Source organism: Oryzias melastigma, linkage group LG4, assembly GCF_002922805.2.
Source record: "Oryzias melastigma strain HK-1 linkage group LG4, ASM292280v2, whole genome shotgun sequence".
Lineage (NCBI taxonomy): Eukaryota > Metazoa > Chordata > Actinopteri > Beloniformes > Adrianichthyidae > Oryzias > Oryzias melastigma.
This window is the reverse complement of record NC_050515.1, coordinates 5113734-5135903: the sequence shown is the minus strand read 5'-3', so window position 1 is coordinate 5135903 and position 22170 is coordinate 5113734. Positions and strand designations below refer to the sequence as shown.

Below are 22170 nucleotides of genomic sequence, written 5' to 3'. Positions count from 1 at the left end.
AAACAGCACATAGAAATCTGTCAAACAGGTTTAGTGTGTGTGTGTTGTCTGCTGTGATTGTACTTGGCCACTTTTAAGCTATAGTGAACTAAACCAAATGTACGTCAATCCAAATGGTATTTTACAATATTACCGATTTATCTAATTTTAAAATGATTTTTTTAAAGGTGTATTTGATTCGATTAAGAACTTACCTCAGACAGATCGATCAGGTTGGATAGTCAGAATAAAAATCGATTAATTGATTAATTGTTAGACCCCTAATAGATATGTAATACTCTGTGATTATCACCAGAATACATCACCACTTAAATCCAGAAACCATTTTGGCTGATAAAGCAAAGAAATTGAATTGTTCGTTCATTGCCATAAAAAAATAATTGATTATTTCACAACCTACAGGTTCATGAATTTGCAGTTTGTTGTTTGATCCTTTATTAATCGTATCTTCATATTATTAAACTAAAGTTACTTTACACATTTTCTTGAATTTGTGGATATTTGAATATAATTTGAGCTCATTGATGATTAACCTGTTTCAGAGTTTAGTGCAGCACACTGACACACAGCGGTTATGATTCACTTCGCGCTATTCCCCTGTTAGCCATCAGGGGCGCTCTAATCACATCCTGCCTAAAAGCGATGAAGAAGAAGACACTGCGCTGTGATTGGCTACTCGCAGGGGCGTGCACACGAAGCAAAGATGGCAGCGGTGACCCGGTCCTCCTATATTTTCGTCTCGCGCTTGGTGAGGAGAACTTCATCTCGGTCCACACTTGTGCACGCGCTTGCTCCCTGCACCCCTCTAAACTGCGGTACCAGCAGGCTAATCGCTAGCTGTCCGCGCGGCTTAGAAGCTGAACTTTTCCAGACTAAGGATGAGTTAAAAGGGCCAGTACCGGCGGTCGGGTGGTCTGACCTGATCCGGGTCACAAGCCCGCGGTGCGTCATCATGTACGGTAGCTTTTTAACCGAACTCTGTTGTAGAACCAGGTGGAACTAGATCACAATCCGTGTATGGGTTCGGTTTGGTGCACGGAGCATGCGCAGAAATCACCTGAGGCGTTCAGGTGATACTGAATACTCTATGCTCTGTGCCGCCAGTTAAGTCAGCACCTCTGTCGTCGGAGCTTCCGGCTGCAGAACTTCCGGTCTAGCAGAACTTTGCAACAAATCACCTTCAGATGCAGCAGAGAGCCGCAGGTGTTCTCTCGCCGTGCGCTGCACGCTGCCTCAGGTGAGCCCAACACCAGCTGCTGACACCCTCTAGTTACCATGGCAACCCACAGCCTCCACGTTAAGCCTTAAGTGAGAAGTCATTGATGTGACTGTGCTCTTTCAGCGTGTTGCGGACCCGTCGTCCAGTTCAAACTGTCCGACATCGGAGAGGGCATCATGGAGGTGACGGTGAAGGAGTGGTACGTGAACAGAAGGCCGGCTGTGATTGGCTGAGCTTCATCCTTCAGGATGTTGGATTGTTATGATGCCGCCTCTTTCCCGCTGCAGGTATGTAAAGGAGGGAGATAAAGTATCCCAATTCGACAGCATCTGTGAAGTCCAAAGCGACAAAGCGTCCGTCACCATCACCAGCCGCTACGACGGCGTCATCAAGAAACTCTACTACGACGTGGACGCCACAGCGCTCGTTGGCAAACCGCTGGTGGACATCGAAACAGAGTCGAGCTCAGGTGAGACACTCGGTACCGCTCTGATCCAGTTCTGCTTTAGAACTCCTGGCTGACATGCGACTGCTTCCAGCAGAGGTGATCCAGGAGGAGGACGTGGTGGAGACTCCCGCCATGGCTCGGGAGGAGCACACTCACCAGGAGATCAAGGGCCACAAGACCCAGGCCACGCCTGCAGTCAGACGCCTCGCTATGGAGAACAATGTGAGCTGCTCTGCGTTCATGGTTGTTTCCTTCCAGTTCTCCTAACCAGGATCTGCTGTGACATTCCCAGATCAAACTCAGTGAGGTGGTGGGAACTGGGAAAGACGGACGGATTTTGAAGGAGGACATCTTGAATTTCCTGGCAAAGCAGACTGGAGCCATCCTGCCTCCGGCTCCAGTCCAGGAGATCCAGACTCCACCCCCCTCCCCACCCTCCACTGCTGCCCCTGTTGGCAGGCCCGTAAGCACATCAACGGTCGCCAAAGCCCCGCCCCCCAGAGCCACACCAGTCTTCACAGGAAAGGATGTGACTGAGCCAGTCAAAGGTGAGACTAGCTGTAGAAGCTGGAGGTCTCTGGTGCCCTGGAGGCTCATGCGGCGTCCATGTGCGTTCACAGGTTTCCACAAGGCCATGGTGAAGACGATGACGGCGGCGCTGAAGATCCCTCACTTTGGCTACTGTGACGAGGTGGACCTGAGCCGCCTGGTGGCTCTCAGAACCGAGCTGAAGCCCATTGCAGAGAGCCGTGGGGTCAAGCTGAGCTACATGCCCTTCTTCATCAAGGTGAGGTCAGAGAGCTGCATGAGGTCAAAGAGGGTGCGCGTTAATGTCCGTTCTAACAGCGTGCTCTCATGGGCTCAGGCCGCCTCCCTCGGGCTCCTGCATTTCCCCATCCTGAACGCCTCGGTGGATGAAGACTGCCAGAACATCACCTACAGGGTAAGATCGCGGCCTGGACTTTTGCTGGAGAATGTTGGGGGTGGCCTCAGGTGTTCACGGGGCTCTTCTTGGCGCCAGGCGTCTCACAACATCGGGCTGGCGATGGACACCAGTCAGGGTCTGCTGGTTCCAAACGTGAAGAACGTCCAGCTGCTCAGCGTGTTTGAGATCGCTCAGGAGCTGAACCGGCTTCAGGCGCTGGGAACCGCAGGTCAGCTAAGCACCGCCCACCTGACCGGGGGAACCTTCACGCTCTCCAACATCGGATCGGTCAGTCACATAGCAGCACCATGAACCGTGCCGGGTCTTAGAACTTCCTTTGATTGAGTGTGTTTGTCTGTGGCAGATCGGAGGGACGTACGCTAAACCTGTCATTCTTCCTCCGGAGGTGGCCATTGGAGCTCTGGGGAAAATCCAGGTACGGGCCAGAACTTTCTTTGATATGCACAACCATTTCTGTCATATAAATAAAACATTGTTGGCTTTAGGCCACAATGTTCCCACTCAGAAGGTTTTATGCCAATGTTCCCAGCTTCTTACTAAATGGCACTTTAGCTTCATTCTTGCTGAGATTCTGTGTCACTGCTTTTACTTTGAAAATGGAGTCGCTCAGAGACAGGAAGCAGAGATTTAGTTACATTCATGCATAGAATAAGAAACACTGTAATGGTTTATAAAAATATGTGGTACAAGTCCTTAAAAACTTCAAGTTTCGTGCAAAAAGCCAACATGAATGGTGTTCTTTAACATGTTCTTGTAGAATGTTCCTGATGATGGAAGACGTGTGGAAAATTAGGATTCAAATTGTGTTTCTGAGTGTTTCTTTATTGTTGGATTATGGTTTGATTTATTTCAAACATGTAAAACATTACTAAAAAAGACAAAAAAAAATCAATGCAATCATCTTTTTTAAAAGAAAAGTCACAAACCGAATTTAATAAATACATGTTTGAAACGGGGACAGACAGAAGCAAATGCTTATTTAAGCCTCTCCCTTGAAAACTGTATGTCTGGATGGCTCCAATTTTGCTCATCATTTTAGTTGCTCTGCTAATGAAGTTGTGAGGGTCTGTAAGGTAATTGGAGAGTGTAAACAAAGGGATGATGGGATATCAGCAGAGGCTTACTCCAAAAATTCCGAGAATTTCAAATAAACTCCTGTCGCTGTGCTGAAACTTTTTCCAAGAAAACAACATGCTTTTTTATTTTGGCTAAACTGGCATAATCATATTTAAAAGACCCATTGGGAAAAAGTTTTAAATTTATCAAAAGATGATTGGAGTGGGACTGTAAAGTCAAAGATTGTTTTTGGGAGTGATGAGAATTGATATGATTAGGAATGAAAACATCAGAAAGAACAGATTATAGTAGATGTTTAGGAGATAAATGAGCAGACTGAAATGGTCTGAACATGTTGAGAGAATACCTGAAGATGTTGGTAAAAGGATGCTGATGTTGGAGCTCCCAGCAAAGAGGTCTGGAACGGGTCAGAAACCTGAGGCTCTGGGACCTCATGCGGCTCCTCTGTCCCTCTTATTGTAGCTCTTTGATTTTGAGAAAAAAATGCAAATCATTTTGAAAAAATTCTGAGCTCCTCGTTTTGGTTAACTAAGTTTGTTAAATGTTTTACTTAGATTTATAGCATATCTGATAACTGAGAAAAATAACGGTAAAATGTTGAATCTACTGTCAAGAGCGGTTGAACATATTCTTATCTACTGCTGCACAACAATGTCTAGTAAAAGTTCAGAGGTATGGAATTTTATTCATTCATGTATTGATTAAAAGTTGGATCATGCTAATAATTTTATGTCAATATTTGATGTGACGAGTAAATTATTTTAATAGCCAGAGCTCTGTTGAAAATGTAATAAAACCGATCATAATACAGAGATCTCCGACCGCACTTTGTGCTTGTGTGTAAACGAATAGTTTCAGACTTAAAAGTGGTAGAAAACAACCCAAAAAGGAGTAGCAGACATGCCACTGCACTCATTTGGTGTTTTTTAAAAAAAAAGAAAGGTCCATGTCTGTTGAAATTAATTGCTAATGAGAGGATATGAAACAAAAACAGCTAAGCTAGCTCAGAGCTAAAGTATTCAACCGACTGATGCAGCAGTAAACAAATGCATTAAAAAAGGCAGTCAGTAGGGTTGAATACCCAACCTTCTTTCTTTTCTTTTCTTTATTTTTCTTTTTAACTATCGATGTTTTGGGACTCAATGTAAACGCCGGTGACCCCATGACCTATTTTTGACTGTTAACAGGGAATTGTATGTTCAAGACCAGTGAGATTAGTATTCAAGAAAAAGAAAAGCCATATTCAAAGTAGATATGTTACATGTAAAACTAAACTTTGTAGTCATATTTTGTGCACAAAGTATTAATTTGTGCATAAGTTTGTTGTTATAAATACGTTTCTTATTGACAGTTCTCTTATCCCATAGAAAAGAAAGTTTTCATCAGCCACCTTTAGACTGAACATGAAGGTTTCACCCTGGATGGCACATTAGAGGAGTGTTGGCGCTCTCGCCTCACAGTTGCTTTGTGGGTTGGTGACTGAATTAGATGTAGATGGTGACAGTAGACTCCAGCATCCACAGTGTGGGAAAAATGCGGATGAGGAGTTTCATGTGCAGTCTTACCTAAGTTCTTATTGGGGTTCTTCCTGTGGTCTTAACCGTTCTGATTGTGTTCCGTCTTCAGGTTCTTCCCCGGTTTGGCGCCGGCAATCAGGTGGTCCCTGCTCACATCATGAAGGTCAGCTGGTCCGCAGATCACCGGGTCATTGACGGCGCCACCATGTGCCGTTTCTCCAACCTGTGGCGGGAGTACCTGGAGAACCCGGCCAGCATGGTCCTGGACTTGAAATAAACATTTCCCATCAGCCTCGGCAGACGTGATATGCACACTAAAAGCCCCGCCCATGTCTCCTCACTTCCTGGCCTTCGTGTTCACTTTTCTTCCTTGTTGCCTTTGAGCCAGGTGTTTGGGCGGCGATCTACCTTTCAGCTGCAGTCGCCATGACGACCAGACTTTCTCACAGAATGGGGAATGTTGGTACTGGGCCTCATCTGGACTTTTGGGGTTCCGATGGTTTTTGCAGTGGGATTTTATGCTTTTATGAGCTGAAGGTCTGGATCTAACAGAACCACAGACCCACACACTCCCAAAAAGTCCAAATGATTTGAACCGGTCCCTGTTTGAAGCAGCTTCTTACACAAAAAAGAAGCCTGCCGCTCCAGAACCTCTACAGCCTTCAGACCAGAACCTGCTCCACAGAAGAATTCCTCTGACCCAGTCAGTCTAAGTCAGCTGACACCACAGACTAGCCCGATCTGGACAGAACCACTGCTAAGCCTTCTTCAGAACTCGTGCAGCTGTTGTTCATTACGACTGTCTTTTGTTTTTCTTTTCTGAAGATCTGTTACAGTTAGATTCCTATAAAAATCCTGTTCCTGTAAACCATGACCTGGACCAGAAATTTAGTTTTTAATGATCACTACACCAAAATTGATCAACTCGATGAAATTGATTTTCTTTAGGGCTATTTCACTTAAGGATTTATTGATTGTAGGAATATACCATTTTATTGATAATAATTGATGACTTTTTGACGAGTTGTTGAGGATTTTGACCCTGATGTTCTCCTCTGAAATCTGAACCTCTGACATGAACCATGAACCAAAAAAGCCCAGACACAGAAACTTAGAGTTCCGGACCATGAACTTATGGATCTGAACTGTGAACCGTTACAGACACAAACCTCCCTGGTTCTGCCAGACTTTAAGTTATGGTAAAATCTCGCTCTTGTGCACCAGCTCAGTCACTGGACCTGAAACAAACAAAATGCTGTCTATTACAACCTCACTGCTGCCCCAGTGGAGCTGACTTGTTTGTTTGTATTGTTGTTTTTTCATAAAGTAATTTTTATTTGATCTGGTTTATGAAATACTAACGTCTGAGTAATAGAAGGAAGATTACACCTTTAATTCTACAACCCTTGAAATAGAAAGTCCAGTTCTCCTCAGTCACTGACAAGAACCATCTGCACAGGAATATGTTTCTATGGGTATTAGTTTTTGTTTATTTGTGTTTCAATAAATGTAATAAAATGCATTTATAAAGCAACTTTTGGGTTTTATTGTGGAGAACAAAGTTTTCACATAACTTGTTTCCATTAAAATAGTGAACTGTGAGTTGACTGCTCTGTCTGTAAAGGCCATCCACTTATAGTGAAGTGTCAGGTGTTTAGAATAAATATTTGGATTATTGTTTTAGTAAAAGTTGTCAGCTGGTTTAAAGGCAGTGATGATGAAGCAGTAATTGGGTGGATGGGTAGGTCCATAGTTGTTTAGAACTTGGTGAAGAGCATGGAACTAAGTTCTGGTCCACAATCACAGTGATGGAAGGCAGCACCAGGTCTTTTTCAACGCCCAGAGCAGAATGAGTTGATCTGGTCTCTCCACAGTCTGTCCCTAATCAACTCTCTGGTATTTAGTTATTCCTAATTATCAGGACATATCTCTTTAAGAAAGTGGAAAAAATATATATTTTTTAGTTGATATATTATTCACAATCTGAGTGATAGTAAATGAGATTTTTATATTATTAGTAAGAAATATTGTTTTTGTTTTTTTAAGAATATTCTACAATCTTTCGTACATTTATTAATGTTACGCTTAAAAAATGTCTGAAACGTTCTGCAGTTCTAACAAAAACTTCATTATATTCTGATTAATATCTATTGTTTTTTAGTTTTAAAACAGAGAAATTCAGCTTCAAAACTTTTTTTTAAGCTTAAAATCTGAAATTTTCAAGTTGGAAACTTTTGGCAACGTTCTGGTGTGTGGGGGCGGGGCTAACACAAAGGATCAATCAATATCAGTGATGTTGGTAACCTCAGTCCTGGTGCGTTCACTGATTGGGAAAATTACTTAGGAAATGTCTGTACTATGGCAGCAAGTAAAAGGGATCACAAATTGCCAGGAAAAGCTGAAACTGAAAAAAGTTTTGAAACTAAAGTTTTTAGTTTTGCAAAAACAGAAAATGTGAAGCTGAATATAATTATGTTTGTATTAGAATTGCAGAAACACATTTTTTAGGGTAACACCTATATTTCAGTTTGAATTTTTGAAGTTGTTTTATTTAGGTTTTAAATCTTTACACCCCGATTGGCTTCACAGGATCCTGGATTACTCAAATGTGTTTGTTTGCATAAAATAAAGGTTAAAAATCTTTTTGTACAATTCATTTTTTGGTATTCTACCCCGAATCACATGACTGAAGTTACCGTCCTCACGCCTTTTTTCGACACTGGCACCAGTCAGCTGTGGCAGCAGCAGGTCATGTGATCCAGGTCTAAAATTATCCACCAGCTCTGAGGTCAGATTTCAGCAACATGGAGGACAGCTGGGCAGCCACAAGGTGAGAGCTTCAGGGGATGTCCTGCTCGGGTTTAGGTTGATGGAGGTCGGCACAGACTGGACTTCTCTGCTATCTTCATCCCAGTTTATCTACTGTTGTGCTTGTTTTCTCTGAAGGAATAATGGCGACCCTCACAGGTTCACTGGCTGAAGCCACTTTAACCAACCCATAATCAATAGCGCCAGGAAGGATGGTCAGAGAGGCGGAGCTGCAGCTCACAGGTCAGAGGTTATCGAAACCGTGAGCGCTGTAGTGTCAAGACAGGAAGTGGCTGTTATGGTGGGCGTGGTGGCGTATGGCTCTGTGAGCTCCATCAAAGCTCTGTGGGAGACCCGGATCAAGAAAAGCAAGGAGGAGGAGCAGAAGAGAACAGCCAGGGGTGGAGCTCCAGGAAGGTAAGGATCCTCATCCTGGTAGAGGCTAAAACAGCAGTAACAGATGATGAGTGGCAGGAGAGAAAAAACTGTTACTTACCTGTTTATAAAATCAGAACCAGGTCTGAGTCTGGAAGTCGAGACCCGTCTGGTATAAGGGACTCTCAGAATTACCAAAAATATTCACAAATTTGACTTCTGATTCAACACAAATAAGTTAAATATCAGCCAGAGGCGGCGCTATGCAAAGATCCTTGCCCCACGCTTGCCCCCCAGTATCATTATTATCAAAGATTAAGAAATCATCAATACAAGCTTCTTTAAGCATAGCAAAAATAATTAAGGTAATATTTTAAACAAAATAAAAACAACACTAAAACTGTTAGAAATATGCATTTTTGATCCTTTCATTTGTAAAGGGCTTTCCCCTCTACTTTCCTCATTTGCCCCCCCTCTCACCCTCCCATATAAAATGTTCTGGCTCCGCCCCTGATAGTAACGTCTACCATTCAGAGATCAAACCATGCTCATGATTTCTGATTTTTCTTGGTCATTCTGAGGGGCACCGGACTAAATAATTAAGGTTTTTCATGAACACCCAAATACTGGCTCTGATCCTGGGTTCTGGGTCTGATCTTTGTTCTGGGTCAGACTCAGTGTTGGGGCCTGGGAGGATCGGGCCATTCTGGCTCGATTAAAGCAGAAACTGCAGACTGAAGATGGACGACTGATTCTTCGAATTGAGCAGGAGGAGTGGAAGGTAACCAACCCGCCTCGTCTGCCTGATCTAGGTTGGAAATAGGAACCAGAACTCGGATGTTGTTCCTGTTCACAGGCTTTGCCAGGCTGTCTGGTCCAGCTCAGTCAGGTCCAGGAGTGGCAGATCCACCGAACTGGACTGCAGAAGATTCCTCATTTTATTCCCAACTTCCAGAACCTTCTAGTCCTGGATTTGTCCCGTAATTCCATCACTGAGATCCCAAAACAAATCGGTACGTTCAGCATGTTCCCTAACGTGCAGAATTGTAGACCTGGAACAGAATGAAAGACCGACTGTGTTCAGACGTGTTCTGGTTCTGGTCTCAGGTGAGCTGACTCGACTGAAAGAACTGCTGCTGAGCTACAACAGAATCCAGCGTGTTCCTGAAGAGCTGGGTGGATGTGAGAGTCTGGAGAGACTAGAACTGTCTATGAACTGGGACCTTAGTGAGCTTCCAGACCAGGTAGAAGTCAAGACAGAAGACAACCAAAAAACTACTGCACTGAAAATCAAACCCAGATTCAGGTCTAACTTCATGAAGATCAAATTACAGGAATATGAACGTGATCTGAAGATCAGGGAAGTCACTCACTAATGTCCAAGATATTGCTCCACCATAATGTCTTGTTAAACAAAACCTGTTTTTTTCTCCACATATGAACACAAAGTAGGAAACACTGGGAATCAAACCTGAATCTGAATCCAGGTTGATTCTGGCTGATCCGAGCTCTGATCTCCGACTCCAGTTTAGGAACCTGACTCGGCTGCAGCACCTGGATCTGTCCCTGAACTGCTTCAGCGTCCTACCCGACTGTATAGTTGCACTGCCGGCACTTGTGTGGCTTGACATTGGGGGGAACTGCCTGCAGCACTTACCTGAGGACATACACAGGTAGGCAGTGAACCACCAACTGAGCTCCTCCCCTTTGCACATCAGCCAATGAACAGTGAGACGTGGTTGTCCACAGAATGGAGAAGCTGCACACGCTGTGGCTGCAGAGGAATGAACTTGAGAGACTTCCGGACAACATCAGCCGGATGGCAAGTCTGGACACACTGGTGCTGAGCAGCAACAGACTGAGAGACATCCCACCCCTGATGGAGGGCATGTCCAACCTCAGGTCAGTCTGTCCACGCTCAGGTGAGCCTGTCAGTCCGTGTCTCTGGTCCGTCCATCATCCTCAGCTCAGAACTCTATCTCCCTCCATCCTCAGGTTTGTTAATTTCCGGGACAATCCCCTGATTCTGGACGTGACTCTTCCTCCAATAGAGAGAACGACAGAGGATGACGAGGGTGAAGACGACAGGGAGATGTTTGGACGAGAGTTCATGCAAATGTACATCCAGGAATCCAGAAAGAGAGCTTTCGCTGCGCTCAACATGCACCGAGTCAACCGTTAGTATCAACGCCGCAACAGCAGAGGGTGGAAGACTAACACTGGACCGGACCCTAACGAGGCTGTGGACACTAACACGGGTTGAAGCGTGAGCTCCTAATTGGATCACTGACATCTTTACTGACTTGGAAGCTAACCTGGTTTGCTCTTCTGAGAGAAAAAGCTGACCTGAATCATTTTCTTTTGCTTAAATATTTCAGAGACAGATGAAGACTCATGAAGTACAGAACCCTTGAGGCGTCAGTTCTTTTTGCAGTTGGAGTCTAAAAGCTGCTCCAGAAAACAACTTTTACTCTAGAAGAGCACAAACCCGCTGGAGACAACACTTTAGCTTCACACTTTGTTGAGGCCGCAGCTCTTCAGAACCAGAACAAACTGGTTTGGACCTTTCACATGTCTGAAGATTGAACTTGCACAAATGAGAAAGTATAAAGCTTTAATACAAACTTTTGTCACCTTCATGAAAAATCAAATCTCTGGGTCAGTCCCTTTCATTAAACCTCAGAACAGAAAATCAAAAGTTTCCTTTGACGGAACATCAGCTGGAGGACGTGGAACAGGGTGACGGGACGGCGGTAAGTAAAACGTTCTCCAGCGTCACCTGTCGATCTGTGTAACAGGTCAGTCTGCTGCTGAAACCTCGGCTTTTCAGGAAGTCACATCTGCCTCTGTCGATCAGACGTTTGCAAAGATGTCCGATCTTCTCTCGCTCCGCCGCAGACAAGAACCTGCAAGCAAACGGACCAACAAACTGATACTCACTGCACACATTAAATTCTTTTCATGTGGGTTGGGGTTAGCAGTATTTACTTGTTCACATTGTCCGTTTCGTCTATGGGTTCGTGCTCCTCCTCCTCTCTTCCCTGATTGGTCGAATGCTGTGATGAGGAATCCTGATTGGCTGCTCTAAGTCCACATGTGGCCCAGCTAGACATGCGGCAGATGGCAGAGAACTCTGCGGCTCCAAGTCCTCTTTGCAAAAAGAACTGCTGTCCCACGAAGTGCCGCCACTCACAGCGATGGTGGCAGCACAACGCCACCGCCAGGCCGAGCACAGGACCCACACCGGCGCCGGAACAATCAGCTGGTGCCACTTCTGCTCCTGGTTCTGATGGCTTGAGGCGTTTTAGGGGCGGCTCGCTCTCCGGATCTCTTAATGTGGATGTTTCCAACAAGCATCTCAGAGCCAAGTCTGTGAACAGAACCAAACCGGGTCAGAACCTCTCTTTACTTTGACCTCTGGGATTCTGAGCAGCTTAAGGTTTAGTTCATGCACTCAAGTTAGATTTGTGTTTTATATATGATTGGTAACTTTACTAAACATTTGCCAAACACCACAAGTTCAGGTGAGGGTTACATCATCATGTTAACATTTCATGTAACTGTTGGGAGTCGTTATGAGCTGTTCGCTGAAAAATGAGCTCCTTAAGATTCTTTATTCCCTATAACAGGGGCCTGCAACCTGCGGCTCCGGAGCCACCTGTGGCTCTTTTACCCTCCATTGTGGCTCTTTGGTTCAAATGAATTTTTTTTTATTTAAAAAGTAAGTACTTAAGTTAAAAAAGTAAATTAACCTAAACTTTATTCAAATCCTTCATAAACAGTTGAAGGACAGCAGAAATCATTCACAGAGGATCCCAACAACAGTAGCTGTAATTCTCCATCAATCCTTTGTAGTTTATCAACATCATGCTGAGACGTTTTGACTTCATTTTGAGCTTTATTTATCACAGAAAATCAATTTAGAAACAAACCAGAATTAAAGCTACATTAAGTTATAATCCACTGGATTATAAAGCAGATTTTCTTTTTTTTGAACAAATTCAAGGATTTAAAGTGTTCCTTGTAGTTTTAACATATAGTAGAGGTCACTTCATTAGCTCTGACTTAGTTTAATTTATGAATTTTTGGCTTAAATGCACCAGAAACAGTTAAATAAAAAGTTTTTTTGTTATCATTGATGATAACAAAACACTTCCTACTGCATTTGCTGCATTGACATGATCCTATGTTATAGGATGTCTTTTATTTTGAAAGGAAGTCTTGCAAATCTCTGTCAAAAGTTATAAACTATTTCATATTTCTTTAAAAAGCTATTTTCTCTTCATGTTTATGTTTTATTTATCCCCAAAAAACCCACAATAGTTTATTTAAATGTATCGTGTCAGTAGAAAAAACATAAATCAGTATCTTATTTTTCTAAAGGTTGGGTGAAGACTTTGTGGCTCTTACTGGGTTTTGGTTGTTGAGAAATCGACCCGAATGGTTCTAAGTGTTGAAGGTTATAATTCTGCAAAAAGACCAAAAAAAGTTATCACCTCTCTCAAGTTTTCCTTTTAAGTTGTTGGCTGGTGAAGATTAGCTGAATAACTGGTGAATATGGGGACGTCCCGATCAGTTTTTTGGCCCTGATCCAATTCAGTCATTCTGAGTATGTGCCGATACCGAGTCTCGAGCCGACTCTTTAAAAATGAAAACATTTAATGAACACAGCCAGCCCTTCTTTTATCTTAATAAAAAGAGCGCTTCTGTGAAGTAGCTTAAACAAGTAAAAATAGTGAAACTATCAACTAAAATAAATAGTTAACTATTAACTATTATAAACGAGATCATAATTAGTCATGTGAGGAAGTTTGGTGACTGTAGTTTTAGTATTTTCTGAACTATTGAACATTTTTGATCAGATTTGATTCATATCTCCATGAAAAATTCTAAAAAATATTGATAACTTTCTTTTAAAATCGTTGATGCAGCATGAGGACGCTGAGTTTTCATGACTAGCCCTATCAGTGTAACCATTTATCAGTTGTTTTTGAGAGATAATGGATTATTTATTTTTTAATAACTTTTTTCCAGAACTTGTATTTGTAGATGGCCCTTTAACAGCCTGTTGTCTCTGCAGAACGGAGAGCACCATTCTCATTCAAAAGAAACATCTTTTTTCTTTTGAAATGACTAAGTAGGTTGTTGTTTACATTAGTGCTGCCACAAACGAGTATTTTAATTCGGGTCATGGGCAAACTGGATGTAATGCACACAATTAACCATCATTAGCTTTAAACTAACTAAAGACTAGATATATAAAATGACCTGCGATAATACTAGTGTAAATGCTGTAAGCTGAATTTGGACGCTGAAGATGCTGAAATTAATAGCTAAAAACACGAAAGTTTATAACTAGCTAAAATATTAGCTAAATGACAAATTAGCCTAAAAAAAATGAAAAAAAAGTAGGTTAGACAAAAAAGCTAGCATGTAGCCTAAAAAATAGCTAAACTTCAAAGTAGCCTAAAAACGGAAAAAAGACCAAATTAGCCAAAACGACTAATATTATCTAATTATTAGCAAATATTAGCCAAACTCCAAAACAGCCTAAAAAACAAAAAAAGGAAAGAAAAAAAGCCTAAATTAGCTAAAACAGCCAACATGTAGCTATAATGTTACCTAAACTCCAAAATGGCCCAAAAAGCTAGAGTAATGCCATTATAACTTTCAACTTTACAACACTCCAACGACTACTCGACTACTAAAATAGTCGTCGACTATTTTAGTAGTCAGTCAACTAATCTTGACAGCCCTAGTTTACATTAAAGATAAACAAATAGAGATAGGCTACTTACAGTCAGTTTTAAAAGTTTTTTTTAAGTTATTGAGTCAGGAGGTCTGAATGAATAATTACAACTCATGCTCAAACTGGTACCGTATTCTGCTGCACTTTATGACAATAAAATGCTGTGATCCGTTTATAATAAACAGACTGCTAGTAGAGTATTCATCTGTAATAATTAGCTTGAAATAAATAGCGTTGATCATAATCATGACAATTAATTAAATATCCAATCCCTGATCGAAACTCAACATCCGACTCTAAAAACTACATGATTTCCGATAACGTAATCACTGTTTGTCAGCCATTTAGAGCTCTGACCAGCTCACCTGTAGCTGCGCCGCACAAATGCTTCCCCACTCCAACCAGAGGAAACTTCTTATCTTGCAGCAGAGGAACTTTACCTGTAAAAGAGTCAGCGCAGATCTTTAACCCCTCTGGACAGAGTTAACTGAAAGCAGCACGTCCACAGGCCCGGTTCTTACTCAGGTCCAGGTGCTGGATGTCCACCTGCAGCCTTTCAAACTGAACTCCTGCATCCTGGTGTTTCCCATCCACCTGAAAACAAATTGGACTGATTCTGCAAGTGATATATATTTGTAAATGAGAAGAACGAAACAAAATGAAACTAAGATCAAATGATCCTTTGTTCATCGTCTTTGACAATTTTACAATGTTACAGAAGAAAACTGAAGAAAAGGAAGAATTTTTTAGGATTCTGATTTTTCTTTGGAATCCGATCGTCAGCTGAGTTTAATGAAGCCTACCACAACAGTCTTAAGGAGATACCAGTGGCTTCTGGTTCTGAGAAACTCTGAAGGTCAGAGGTCGTTCTGTACCTTGAATCGGATGCTGCTGCGCTCCACCAGCAGCAGCTGTAGATCCTCACTGTTCTTCAGATCCCCGTTGTTCTTCAGCGCTTCGTGGATCCAATGAGAAAGTTTCCCCCGACCGGCACCAAACTCCACAAAGCACCGCCCTCTTCTGAGGAGGCCCAGCTCGTCCAGGTGACCTAAGATAGAGGCCTGAAGACATCTGCAGGGTGAGACGGGGCTTTGTGAAGCCTGTGAGAACTCTTGATACAAACCTCGCAACATCTCTCCCTCAACCCCAATTACAGCATCACAGAGGTGTGCCCCCGTGTACGAGGTTCAGCATGATGGGACATTTATATAGGGCACATGTGTCAAAGTCAAGGCCCGGGGGCCGGATCCGGCCCTCCAGATCATTTTATTTTATTGTTATTAATGGTCCGATGTTATCTTGCGCTCGTTTCTAACGTGTATAATTTTGACAGAATATACATATATACATATATATTTTATGGAGAGTAAAATATTCAAAGTTATTTAAGATTTAAGTTGAAATATTTTGGAATAATATTCCTGCCTTTTTATTATTCATGTTTATGTTAAATAGTTACAGTTTTAACATTTTAAAAATTGGCCTTCTTCTAGCTTATTGTACTATTTTGGCATTTTTAGGGTATTTTGGGATTTAACTAATATTCCAGCTACATCCTGGCTGTTTTGGCTAATTTAAGCTTTCTTTTTAAGTTTTTTAGGCTGTTTTAGAGTTAGGTTAATATTTACATGCTAACTGTTTTAGCTAATTTAGCCCTTTTTTCATTTTTTAGGCTATTTTAAAGTTTAGCTATTTTTTTCAGCTACATGCTAGCTGTTTAGGCTAACCTAAGATTTTTTTTGTTTGTTTTTTAGGCTAATTTGACAGTTAGCGAATAATTTAGCTGGCTATCAGTTTCAGCGTTTTTAGCTATTTGCTTCAATGTTTTTAACTATCAATTTCAGCATCTTCAGTGGGCAAATTCAGCTTACAGCATTCACACTAGCACTATCACAGGTAATGATATATATCTAGTTCATGATTATGTTAAGAAGTTATGGTTTTAAAGTTTTAAAAATTCAGTTTTAGGGTGTTCAATAAATGTTTATCCTGTGTTTTGGATTTTGGCCCCCTGTGCGATTGAGTTTGACACCCTGACATAGGGGATTTGGACACCCCTGCTCTAAATCCTGGGAGTCAAACTTCAGTCCTCGAGGGCCGGCCTCCAGCTGATTTTTCACAGACCCTGCCTTATCTGCTGCTGATTATCTAGATTAGGAGTGATTTGTCAATAAAGAGCTTCAAAAGCAGGTTGATTGGAAAACACGTTGGATTTTGACACCCATGCTCTAAATGCTAGTAAAGTCAAGTTTTTATTTTGTCAGGAGGTCGAACTGGATTCTGATTGGCTAAGGTGGTCAGGTGTTTCTAGGTTTGACTCATACCTGCTGCTTCAGGTGTTTGTGGGCAGAGTCCCCATTCTTTGGGTTAACAAGTTCTTCCTGGAGGGCGGGATGATCTAGGAAGTTGTCCTCCACCTCACACTGTAGTCCTGAACAACAAAAACCATGAGAATAATGGAGGTACACTGCAGATGTCGCTCAGTCTGGTTGATTGAATTTGTGTTTCTATTTAAGAGGAACATCTACAAAACTTTGAAATTGTGTTTGAAACCTGAAGTCATCAGCTGACATCTGGGCGGCTGCTGTTTGAAGGAAAGAAGACTCACCTTCTGAGGCCTTCTTTAGTTTCTCCAGAAGAAGCTCCAACTCTGACCAGCTCCGCTCTGACAGACTCACCTGCACACACACCCATCATTACCATCATCATCATAACGATGACCACGCTCCAGGTGAGCTCTTACATCAGGAAGCGCTTCATCTCCATCTTCTGGACCTGCATTGATGTTCTCCACATGATAAACCTGAAAGAGGGTCAGACTGTCAGACAAATGATAAATGTGGGCTGATGAATTGATATATTAATCCCCCCTAATTTGTGAGGGTTAGGGACCGGAGGCATCCGAGAATATTGAGATCCCCCCACATCTGCAGCCGAAGAATATCCGTTACCGGTCCATTCTCAACAAATATACTTCTGATTATTCTTAAAAACATTTATTAAAGAACATGACCGAATGAATGAATATATATATATATATAGACACATATATATGGATAGATGGATGAATTTATACATGAGTAAATGGATGCATCTGGGAATGGATGAAAAGAATGGATAGACGGATGAGTAACAGATCGATAAATAGATAGATGACTAAGTGGGTGGATTATTTAATTGATTAATAGATGAAGATCTGGATAGATGATGGACAGGTGGGAGGATGGGTGAATGAATAGATAGATAATAAATAGAAAAATGAATTGATAAATGCATGTGTGGACCTACAGGTTTTGGTTTCTGTCTGGAGTTGCATTTCTTCAGGTGTTTCTCCAATTTGTCCTCGGCCACAGTGCTGAAGAAAAAAAAATGATAGGAATTTAGACACTTTTGGTGCTGAATTCAATGGATACCATCTTCCCCCTCGCACCAAGTAACAGATCTACAGTTTGATAGATAAATAATGCATAAACACTCACTGTTTGGGATCCAGAGGACAGACGATCCTCCTGATGCTCCCTCCCTCTGCCTGAAAACAGATTACAGATTTATAACATTACAGATTGTTTGTCCTCAGTGTTGAGGAGATGGTAAAAACTTGTGTGGTTGGAACTTAGCAGCAGATGGGAATACATCGACTATCTGCCTTAACCCTGACCCTCAGTAACTTGGTAGATGCTGATTCAAGAGCTTCAGTTACGTTCCAAAGTTTGAACACCAAAACGTCAGAACCTGCTCCTCAGCAAACACCAATCGGAGCTCAGGGATTCCTCCCTTGTCTAACACTCCAGACTCTGGTACTGCACCCTAACGCCGTCCCTAAAGTTTGACCGTAAAAGTAATGACGCAACGACGTGGCAGCTGTGGGTTATGGCTGCGGGGTATGGTTACCTGGTGGTGAGGCTAAAAATTGAATTAAAATCACGTGATTGTGCGCCTCACCCACGTGCCTTAAACCCAGCTTTTAACCTCGTGTCTGTGCGTGAACTCACCGCGTTCGCGTGTTCCCCGCAGAAGCGCTGCCCCTTCCTCACCATCATCTTACAGAAACGTTTCTTCCTCTCAACGAAGAAGGAACATCTGTCGGGAAGCGGGGCCGCCATGATGGACAGGAGCGCGCCGCCGACACCGCGTTCACGTGCATGGGGAAAGATGCGGCGCGGCGGCATACAGCCAGCGCAGTACCTATTTTCTGGCTGCGCTGGCTTTTAGGAAGGCGCCTTGAACCCGCCCCTTTCTCGCGATACTTCGTGACGCCGCACATTTGACGTCAGTGCAAGAAACTAACCAACATGCACCGCAATCCAGGCGATCTGCGCAGCGCCGCGGGCTCTCAAACACACCTACTGAATGAGACGTAGCAATTCCACAATTTAGACCCGTTTTTGTGAAACTGCTATGTTTTTCTCTGTGGGTACCATAGACTGTATATAAAATAACTGGACGAAGCAAGCCCCCCTACTTCCGTGTTCCATATAGGAAGTACCACTGGGTTGCAAAAAGGCCAAAGTCCCATTGACTTACATTGAGAAACAGACAGTTATTTCTCAGTCATTTTATATGTCAGAATAATCATTCTTCCTCTGCTGCTTTCTGCTTAACTTCTTTTTTCTAATCCTAATTTTTTTTTAAAGATTTTTTTCCATTATCACAAGTTATTAGAGTTATAAATTGACCAATCAGATGGCTCAATAAGCGTTTGTGGGTCTGACGTCGACCGTCTGGGGGGTTTGATTGACAGATGACGGGTAGCCAATGGGAGCAGACTTCATCAATGGCTCCGTCAAAAGACCTTTTAACACCTTTACAATTCAACAATGTACCTACCAGTCATTGTTCTACTGTTGTTTTCCTCAATGGAATGTACCGATGCAGCAGTTTTAGATGAGGATTTACTCTGGAGAAATAGATTTCACTCGGAGGTTATGTGATTTGGACTTTATTGTTTGTTTAATGTTTGTTTTTCTTTATTTCACTGTTTTGATTGTAGCTTATGTAATCTAAGTTGCATATATGCGCATAAAATCACCAACCAAAGATTTATTTTCGCCGAACTTTAGAGCCTCAGCCTGAATTAGACGCAGCCGTCCGAGCGCCAGAGAAACATTAAAGGACCTGATGGTATTTTCAAACAGACAGAAGATCCAGCTGTTCACTTGTTAGGATGGTTATTTATTTTAAATACCGCTGAAAGCACTTCTCAAGTGCATCTGATCAGACTAACGTGGCCGCATGTAAAGAGACGAGTTGCGGCGCGCGCGAGGGAGACACGCGCCGGTCTGCAGCGGCGTCACCCAAATGCTCCTTTTATCTCGACAAAAAGGAATAAATGTAAGTAAATCCAAAAGGACCGCTGACAGAATCAAACGTTGGAATGGTTCTTCCTCAAAGGCTTCAAGAGTGACTTGTACAATCAGCCCAGTCTCGTATAATATACGCCAAAACCGGTTTTTGCGTGCATATAATACGCGCGGTCCTAAACGTGTTAAATGTGTTTTCCACGTTTGACACGTCCCCTGGTGGAGGCCTGAGCATCACAGACAGCCCCGCAAACGAACAATTTGCTTTTCTAATCCTAACCATAACCGTAATCCTAACCTTAACCGGGAACAACGTCATTTAGGAAAGAGCCGGAGGATTTCTGACCACGTGATCAAAACGAAACCTAAAAAGCCATTCTCCCGAGCCGCTGTATTGAAGGTGTTTAATCCGTGTATCATTCGTTCATGGATTGTGTTTACATCCGCGGCCGGTCTCATGGTAAAGGCGTGGAAAGAGGCAGACGGTTGCAATAATCTCACTCCTGATTGGGGACAGTACTTCCTGTAGATTCCATGACTCAGCTATGACTCAGACCAATCGCTGAAGATTGTTTGCAAATGGCGGTATCCATTTCAGGAATTGACGGTGAAAGCGGCGGCCTACTTTCGCGAGGAGAGGAAGTAATGCATTTCCAATGGGGGACCTCAGTGCTTGCTTTGTCCATTAATTTTTACAGTCTATGGTGGGTACTGAACGTTTTTGTAGGAGACTTGGTTGCCTTAAGCGTCACGTTTCCCAGCATGCACTGCGGCTCAAAAAAATGTATCTTTGTAAAGGAAAAAACATTTAAAATTATATATTTTTTTCTTCATATTTATTTACAGGTAACAACCATATAGCGTACAATTCGAATTTGCCAAAAAAAGAAACATCGGAGTTAAAACCATGACTTTGGCAGGTGTGATGATTGGTGGGGTATAAATAGCAGGCAGCGACAATCGTACTGTTAGATCAAGCCTGGCGGGACATTGCTGACGTCACACACATACAGTGACATCACAGACATACGTGCGAAAGGTTGACTCGGCGCGGTCGACGCACTACCCCCCATCCAATTGTCACAGCCCCCGGCACCACACTCCCCCACAACCTCCAGGCTTGATCCAATACTGAAGAACCTTGCAGTCCCAGTAACTCGGGGCGGCAGGTTCATTTTTATTTTTTTTCTTTCTTCCTTCTTTCTTCCTCTCTCTCTCCTTTATTTTTGCATGACTGCAAGGACCACATTAAAAAGTGAAAAAAACCTCAAAAAGGTACAAAAAAAAAGCACACAAAGTTTTGGTTTTGTTTATCTTTCTTTCTGGCAACTTGAGCCAGAAAGTTCACAATTATTGTGAACCTTTCAGGAATTTAAAGCCATAAAAACTTATGAAATATATCTAAATAACTGTTGATACATCAAACTTTCACCCATTTTCAATATGTTGTGATCTACTCAAATTTGCTCTGTAATCATGATTTTAATTCTCATCTACTTTTTGTTGTTGTTTTTAATGTTTGTTAATATTCAATGTATCTTTCTTAACAAATAAATGTTCATATGTCTTTTTTTCTGATATAATCACAAATCACAAGATATCCTTCATTTTTATGTCTGCAAAGGATTGTGGGGATTTAAAATGGTCACTCTTTTCATCTGCTTCCAGGTTTTTCTGCTGTGGCCATAGACTGTAAAAATATAAAATTATTTTATATACAGTCTATGGCTGTGGCTTATAAACCCCATGATGATGATGACTGAACAAAGCACACCCTAGATTTATCAAAAACAACAAGCAACAAAAACCCTACCTCTTACAAACCATAAATTTAGAATATATATAACTCATCAGTTTGATCAAAAACTAAACGATTTAAGTATTAAATAACTTTATTTTAAAAAAGTAAAGCATTGGCAAACAGGGATCTTCCTCTGCTACTGGTGGCTGGAGCCTATTGGAGCTTCAGAATAAAAGCCTGAAACTCTCTGGATCAGGAGGTATCTAAAAGTGAGTTTGACCTTTAGATCACGATCAAAATAATTTGAACCCAGTTATTTATCATAAGAAAAAAAACACGTGAAGATTCTTAGGTTTCCTGATTTTTCTTTTTAAACTAGTGCTAAAATGTTGTTCTCATTTGAACCACAAGGGGGCAGAATTCAGTGGTTTTATGTGGCGGTCCCAAAAGTTACAAATAAATCCTAATTTACTTGTAAGTAATTAAATTACAGATATGACTTCTAAACTTAAAAATAAGACACAGAACTGCTGGTGTGAGTTATTCTAAACAAAATACTTGATGTAAACCACAAATACACATATATGCTGTGTTTCAGAAATATTTCTACATATGGATTACACAAATTCGTTCAACTCTAAAATTTGTGCATTCCATTACAAAAGAACTTGAGAGACTTTTGGGAAATAAAAATAAATTGAAATGCTGCTTTATAATAAAAACTTTAACAGATGCATTGAAGAATGTGAACATGTTATTTTGCCGAGCAGAAGCTGTTCACACTAATGAACCGTGTGAGTCAACGACAGCATTTGGGTTTACTGGAGACAGTTTTATAATTTGCTCATGTCATTTCTTCTTTTTCTGTGTGGATATTTCTCAAATACTCTACTGGTAACTCATCATTTCATGTGATCTTCCCATTAAAATCAGATAACATCAACCTGTCCATGGAGTGCAGCTGGAAACCAGCAACTCCACTATAGTCTG

The 22170-nt window shown here is 41.9% G+C and overlaps 3 protein-coding genes across 5 annotated transcripts; 2 read left to right on the top strand and 1 right to left on the bottom strand.

Moving 5' to 3' along the window:
• The first annotated feature begins 618 nt into the window (after positions 1-618).
• Positions 619-5527, top strand: dbt (dihydrolipoamide branched chain transacylase E2). Of its 2 annotated transcripts, none has more exons than XM_024259147.2 (11): positions 619-748; positions 1105-1237; positions 1343-1418; positions 1507-1688; positions 1762-1889; positions 1960-2215; positions 2288-2454; positions 2533-2610; positions 2689-2880; positions 2957-3028; positions 5317-5527. In XM_024259147.2, the coding sequence occupies exons 1-11, from the start codon at positions 704-706 to the stop codon at positions 5482-5484; spliced, it is 1497 nt and encodes a 498-aa protein (XP_024114915.1). In that variant the 5' UTR covers positions 619-703; the 3' UTR covers positions 5485-5527. The 2 variants fall into 2 exon arrangements, with proteins under 2 accessions (XP_024114915.1, XP_024114914.1); XM_024259146.2 differs by having other exon boundaries at positions 1759-1889.
• Positions 5528-6221: 694 nt separating this feature from the next.
• On the top strand, positions 6222-10900 carry lrrc39 (leucine rich repeat containing 39). Of its 2 annotated transcripts, none has more exons than XR_002917448.2 (9): positions 6222-8037; positions 8154-8432; positions 9063-9171; positions 9247-9403; positions 9498-9634; positions 9918-10063; positions 10140-10292; positions 10386-10656; positions 10769-10900. XR_002917448.2 is itself a non-coding variant. In XM_024258924.2 (9 exons), the coding sequence occupies exons 2-9, from the start codon at positions 8314-8316 to the stop codon at positions 10786-10788; spliced, it is 1023 nt and encodes a 340-aa protein (XP_024114692.1). In that variant the 5' UTR covers positions 6222-8037; positions 8154-8313; the 3' UTR covers positions 10789-10897. The 2 variants fall into 2 exon arrangements, 1 of the variants encoding a protein (XP_024114692.1); XM_024258924.2 differs by having other exon boundaries at positions 10386-10567; positions 10769-10897.
• An 87-nt stretch (positions 10901-10987) lies between these two features.
• trmt13 (tRNA methyltransferase 13 homolog) lies at positions 10988-18351 on the bottom strand. The gene is made up of 11 exons (XM_024258923.2): positions 18132-18351; positions 17619-17668; positions 17428-17494; positions 16883-16942; positions 16748-16817; positions 16464-16570; positions 15015-15200; positions 14661-14733; positions 14505-14579; positions 11379-11760; positions 10988-11296 (listed from the first exon to the last, which is right to left on the bottom strand). Exons 1-11 carry the CDS (start codon positions 18306-18308, stop codon positions 11107-11109), a joined length of 1437 nt encoding a protein of 478 aa, XP_024114691.1. The 5' UTR covers positions 18309-18351; the 3' UTR covers positions 10988-11106.
• Between the last annotated feature and the right edge of the window lie 3819 nt (positions 18352-22170).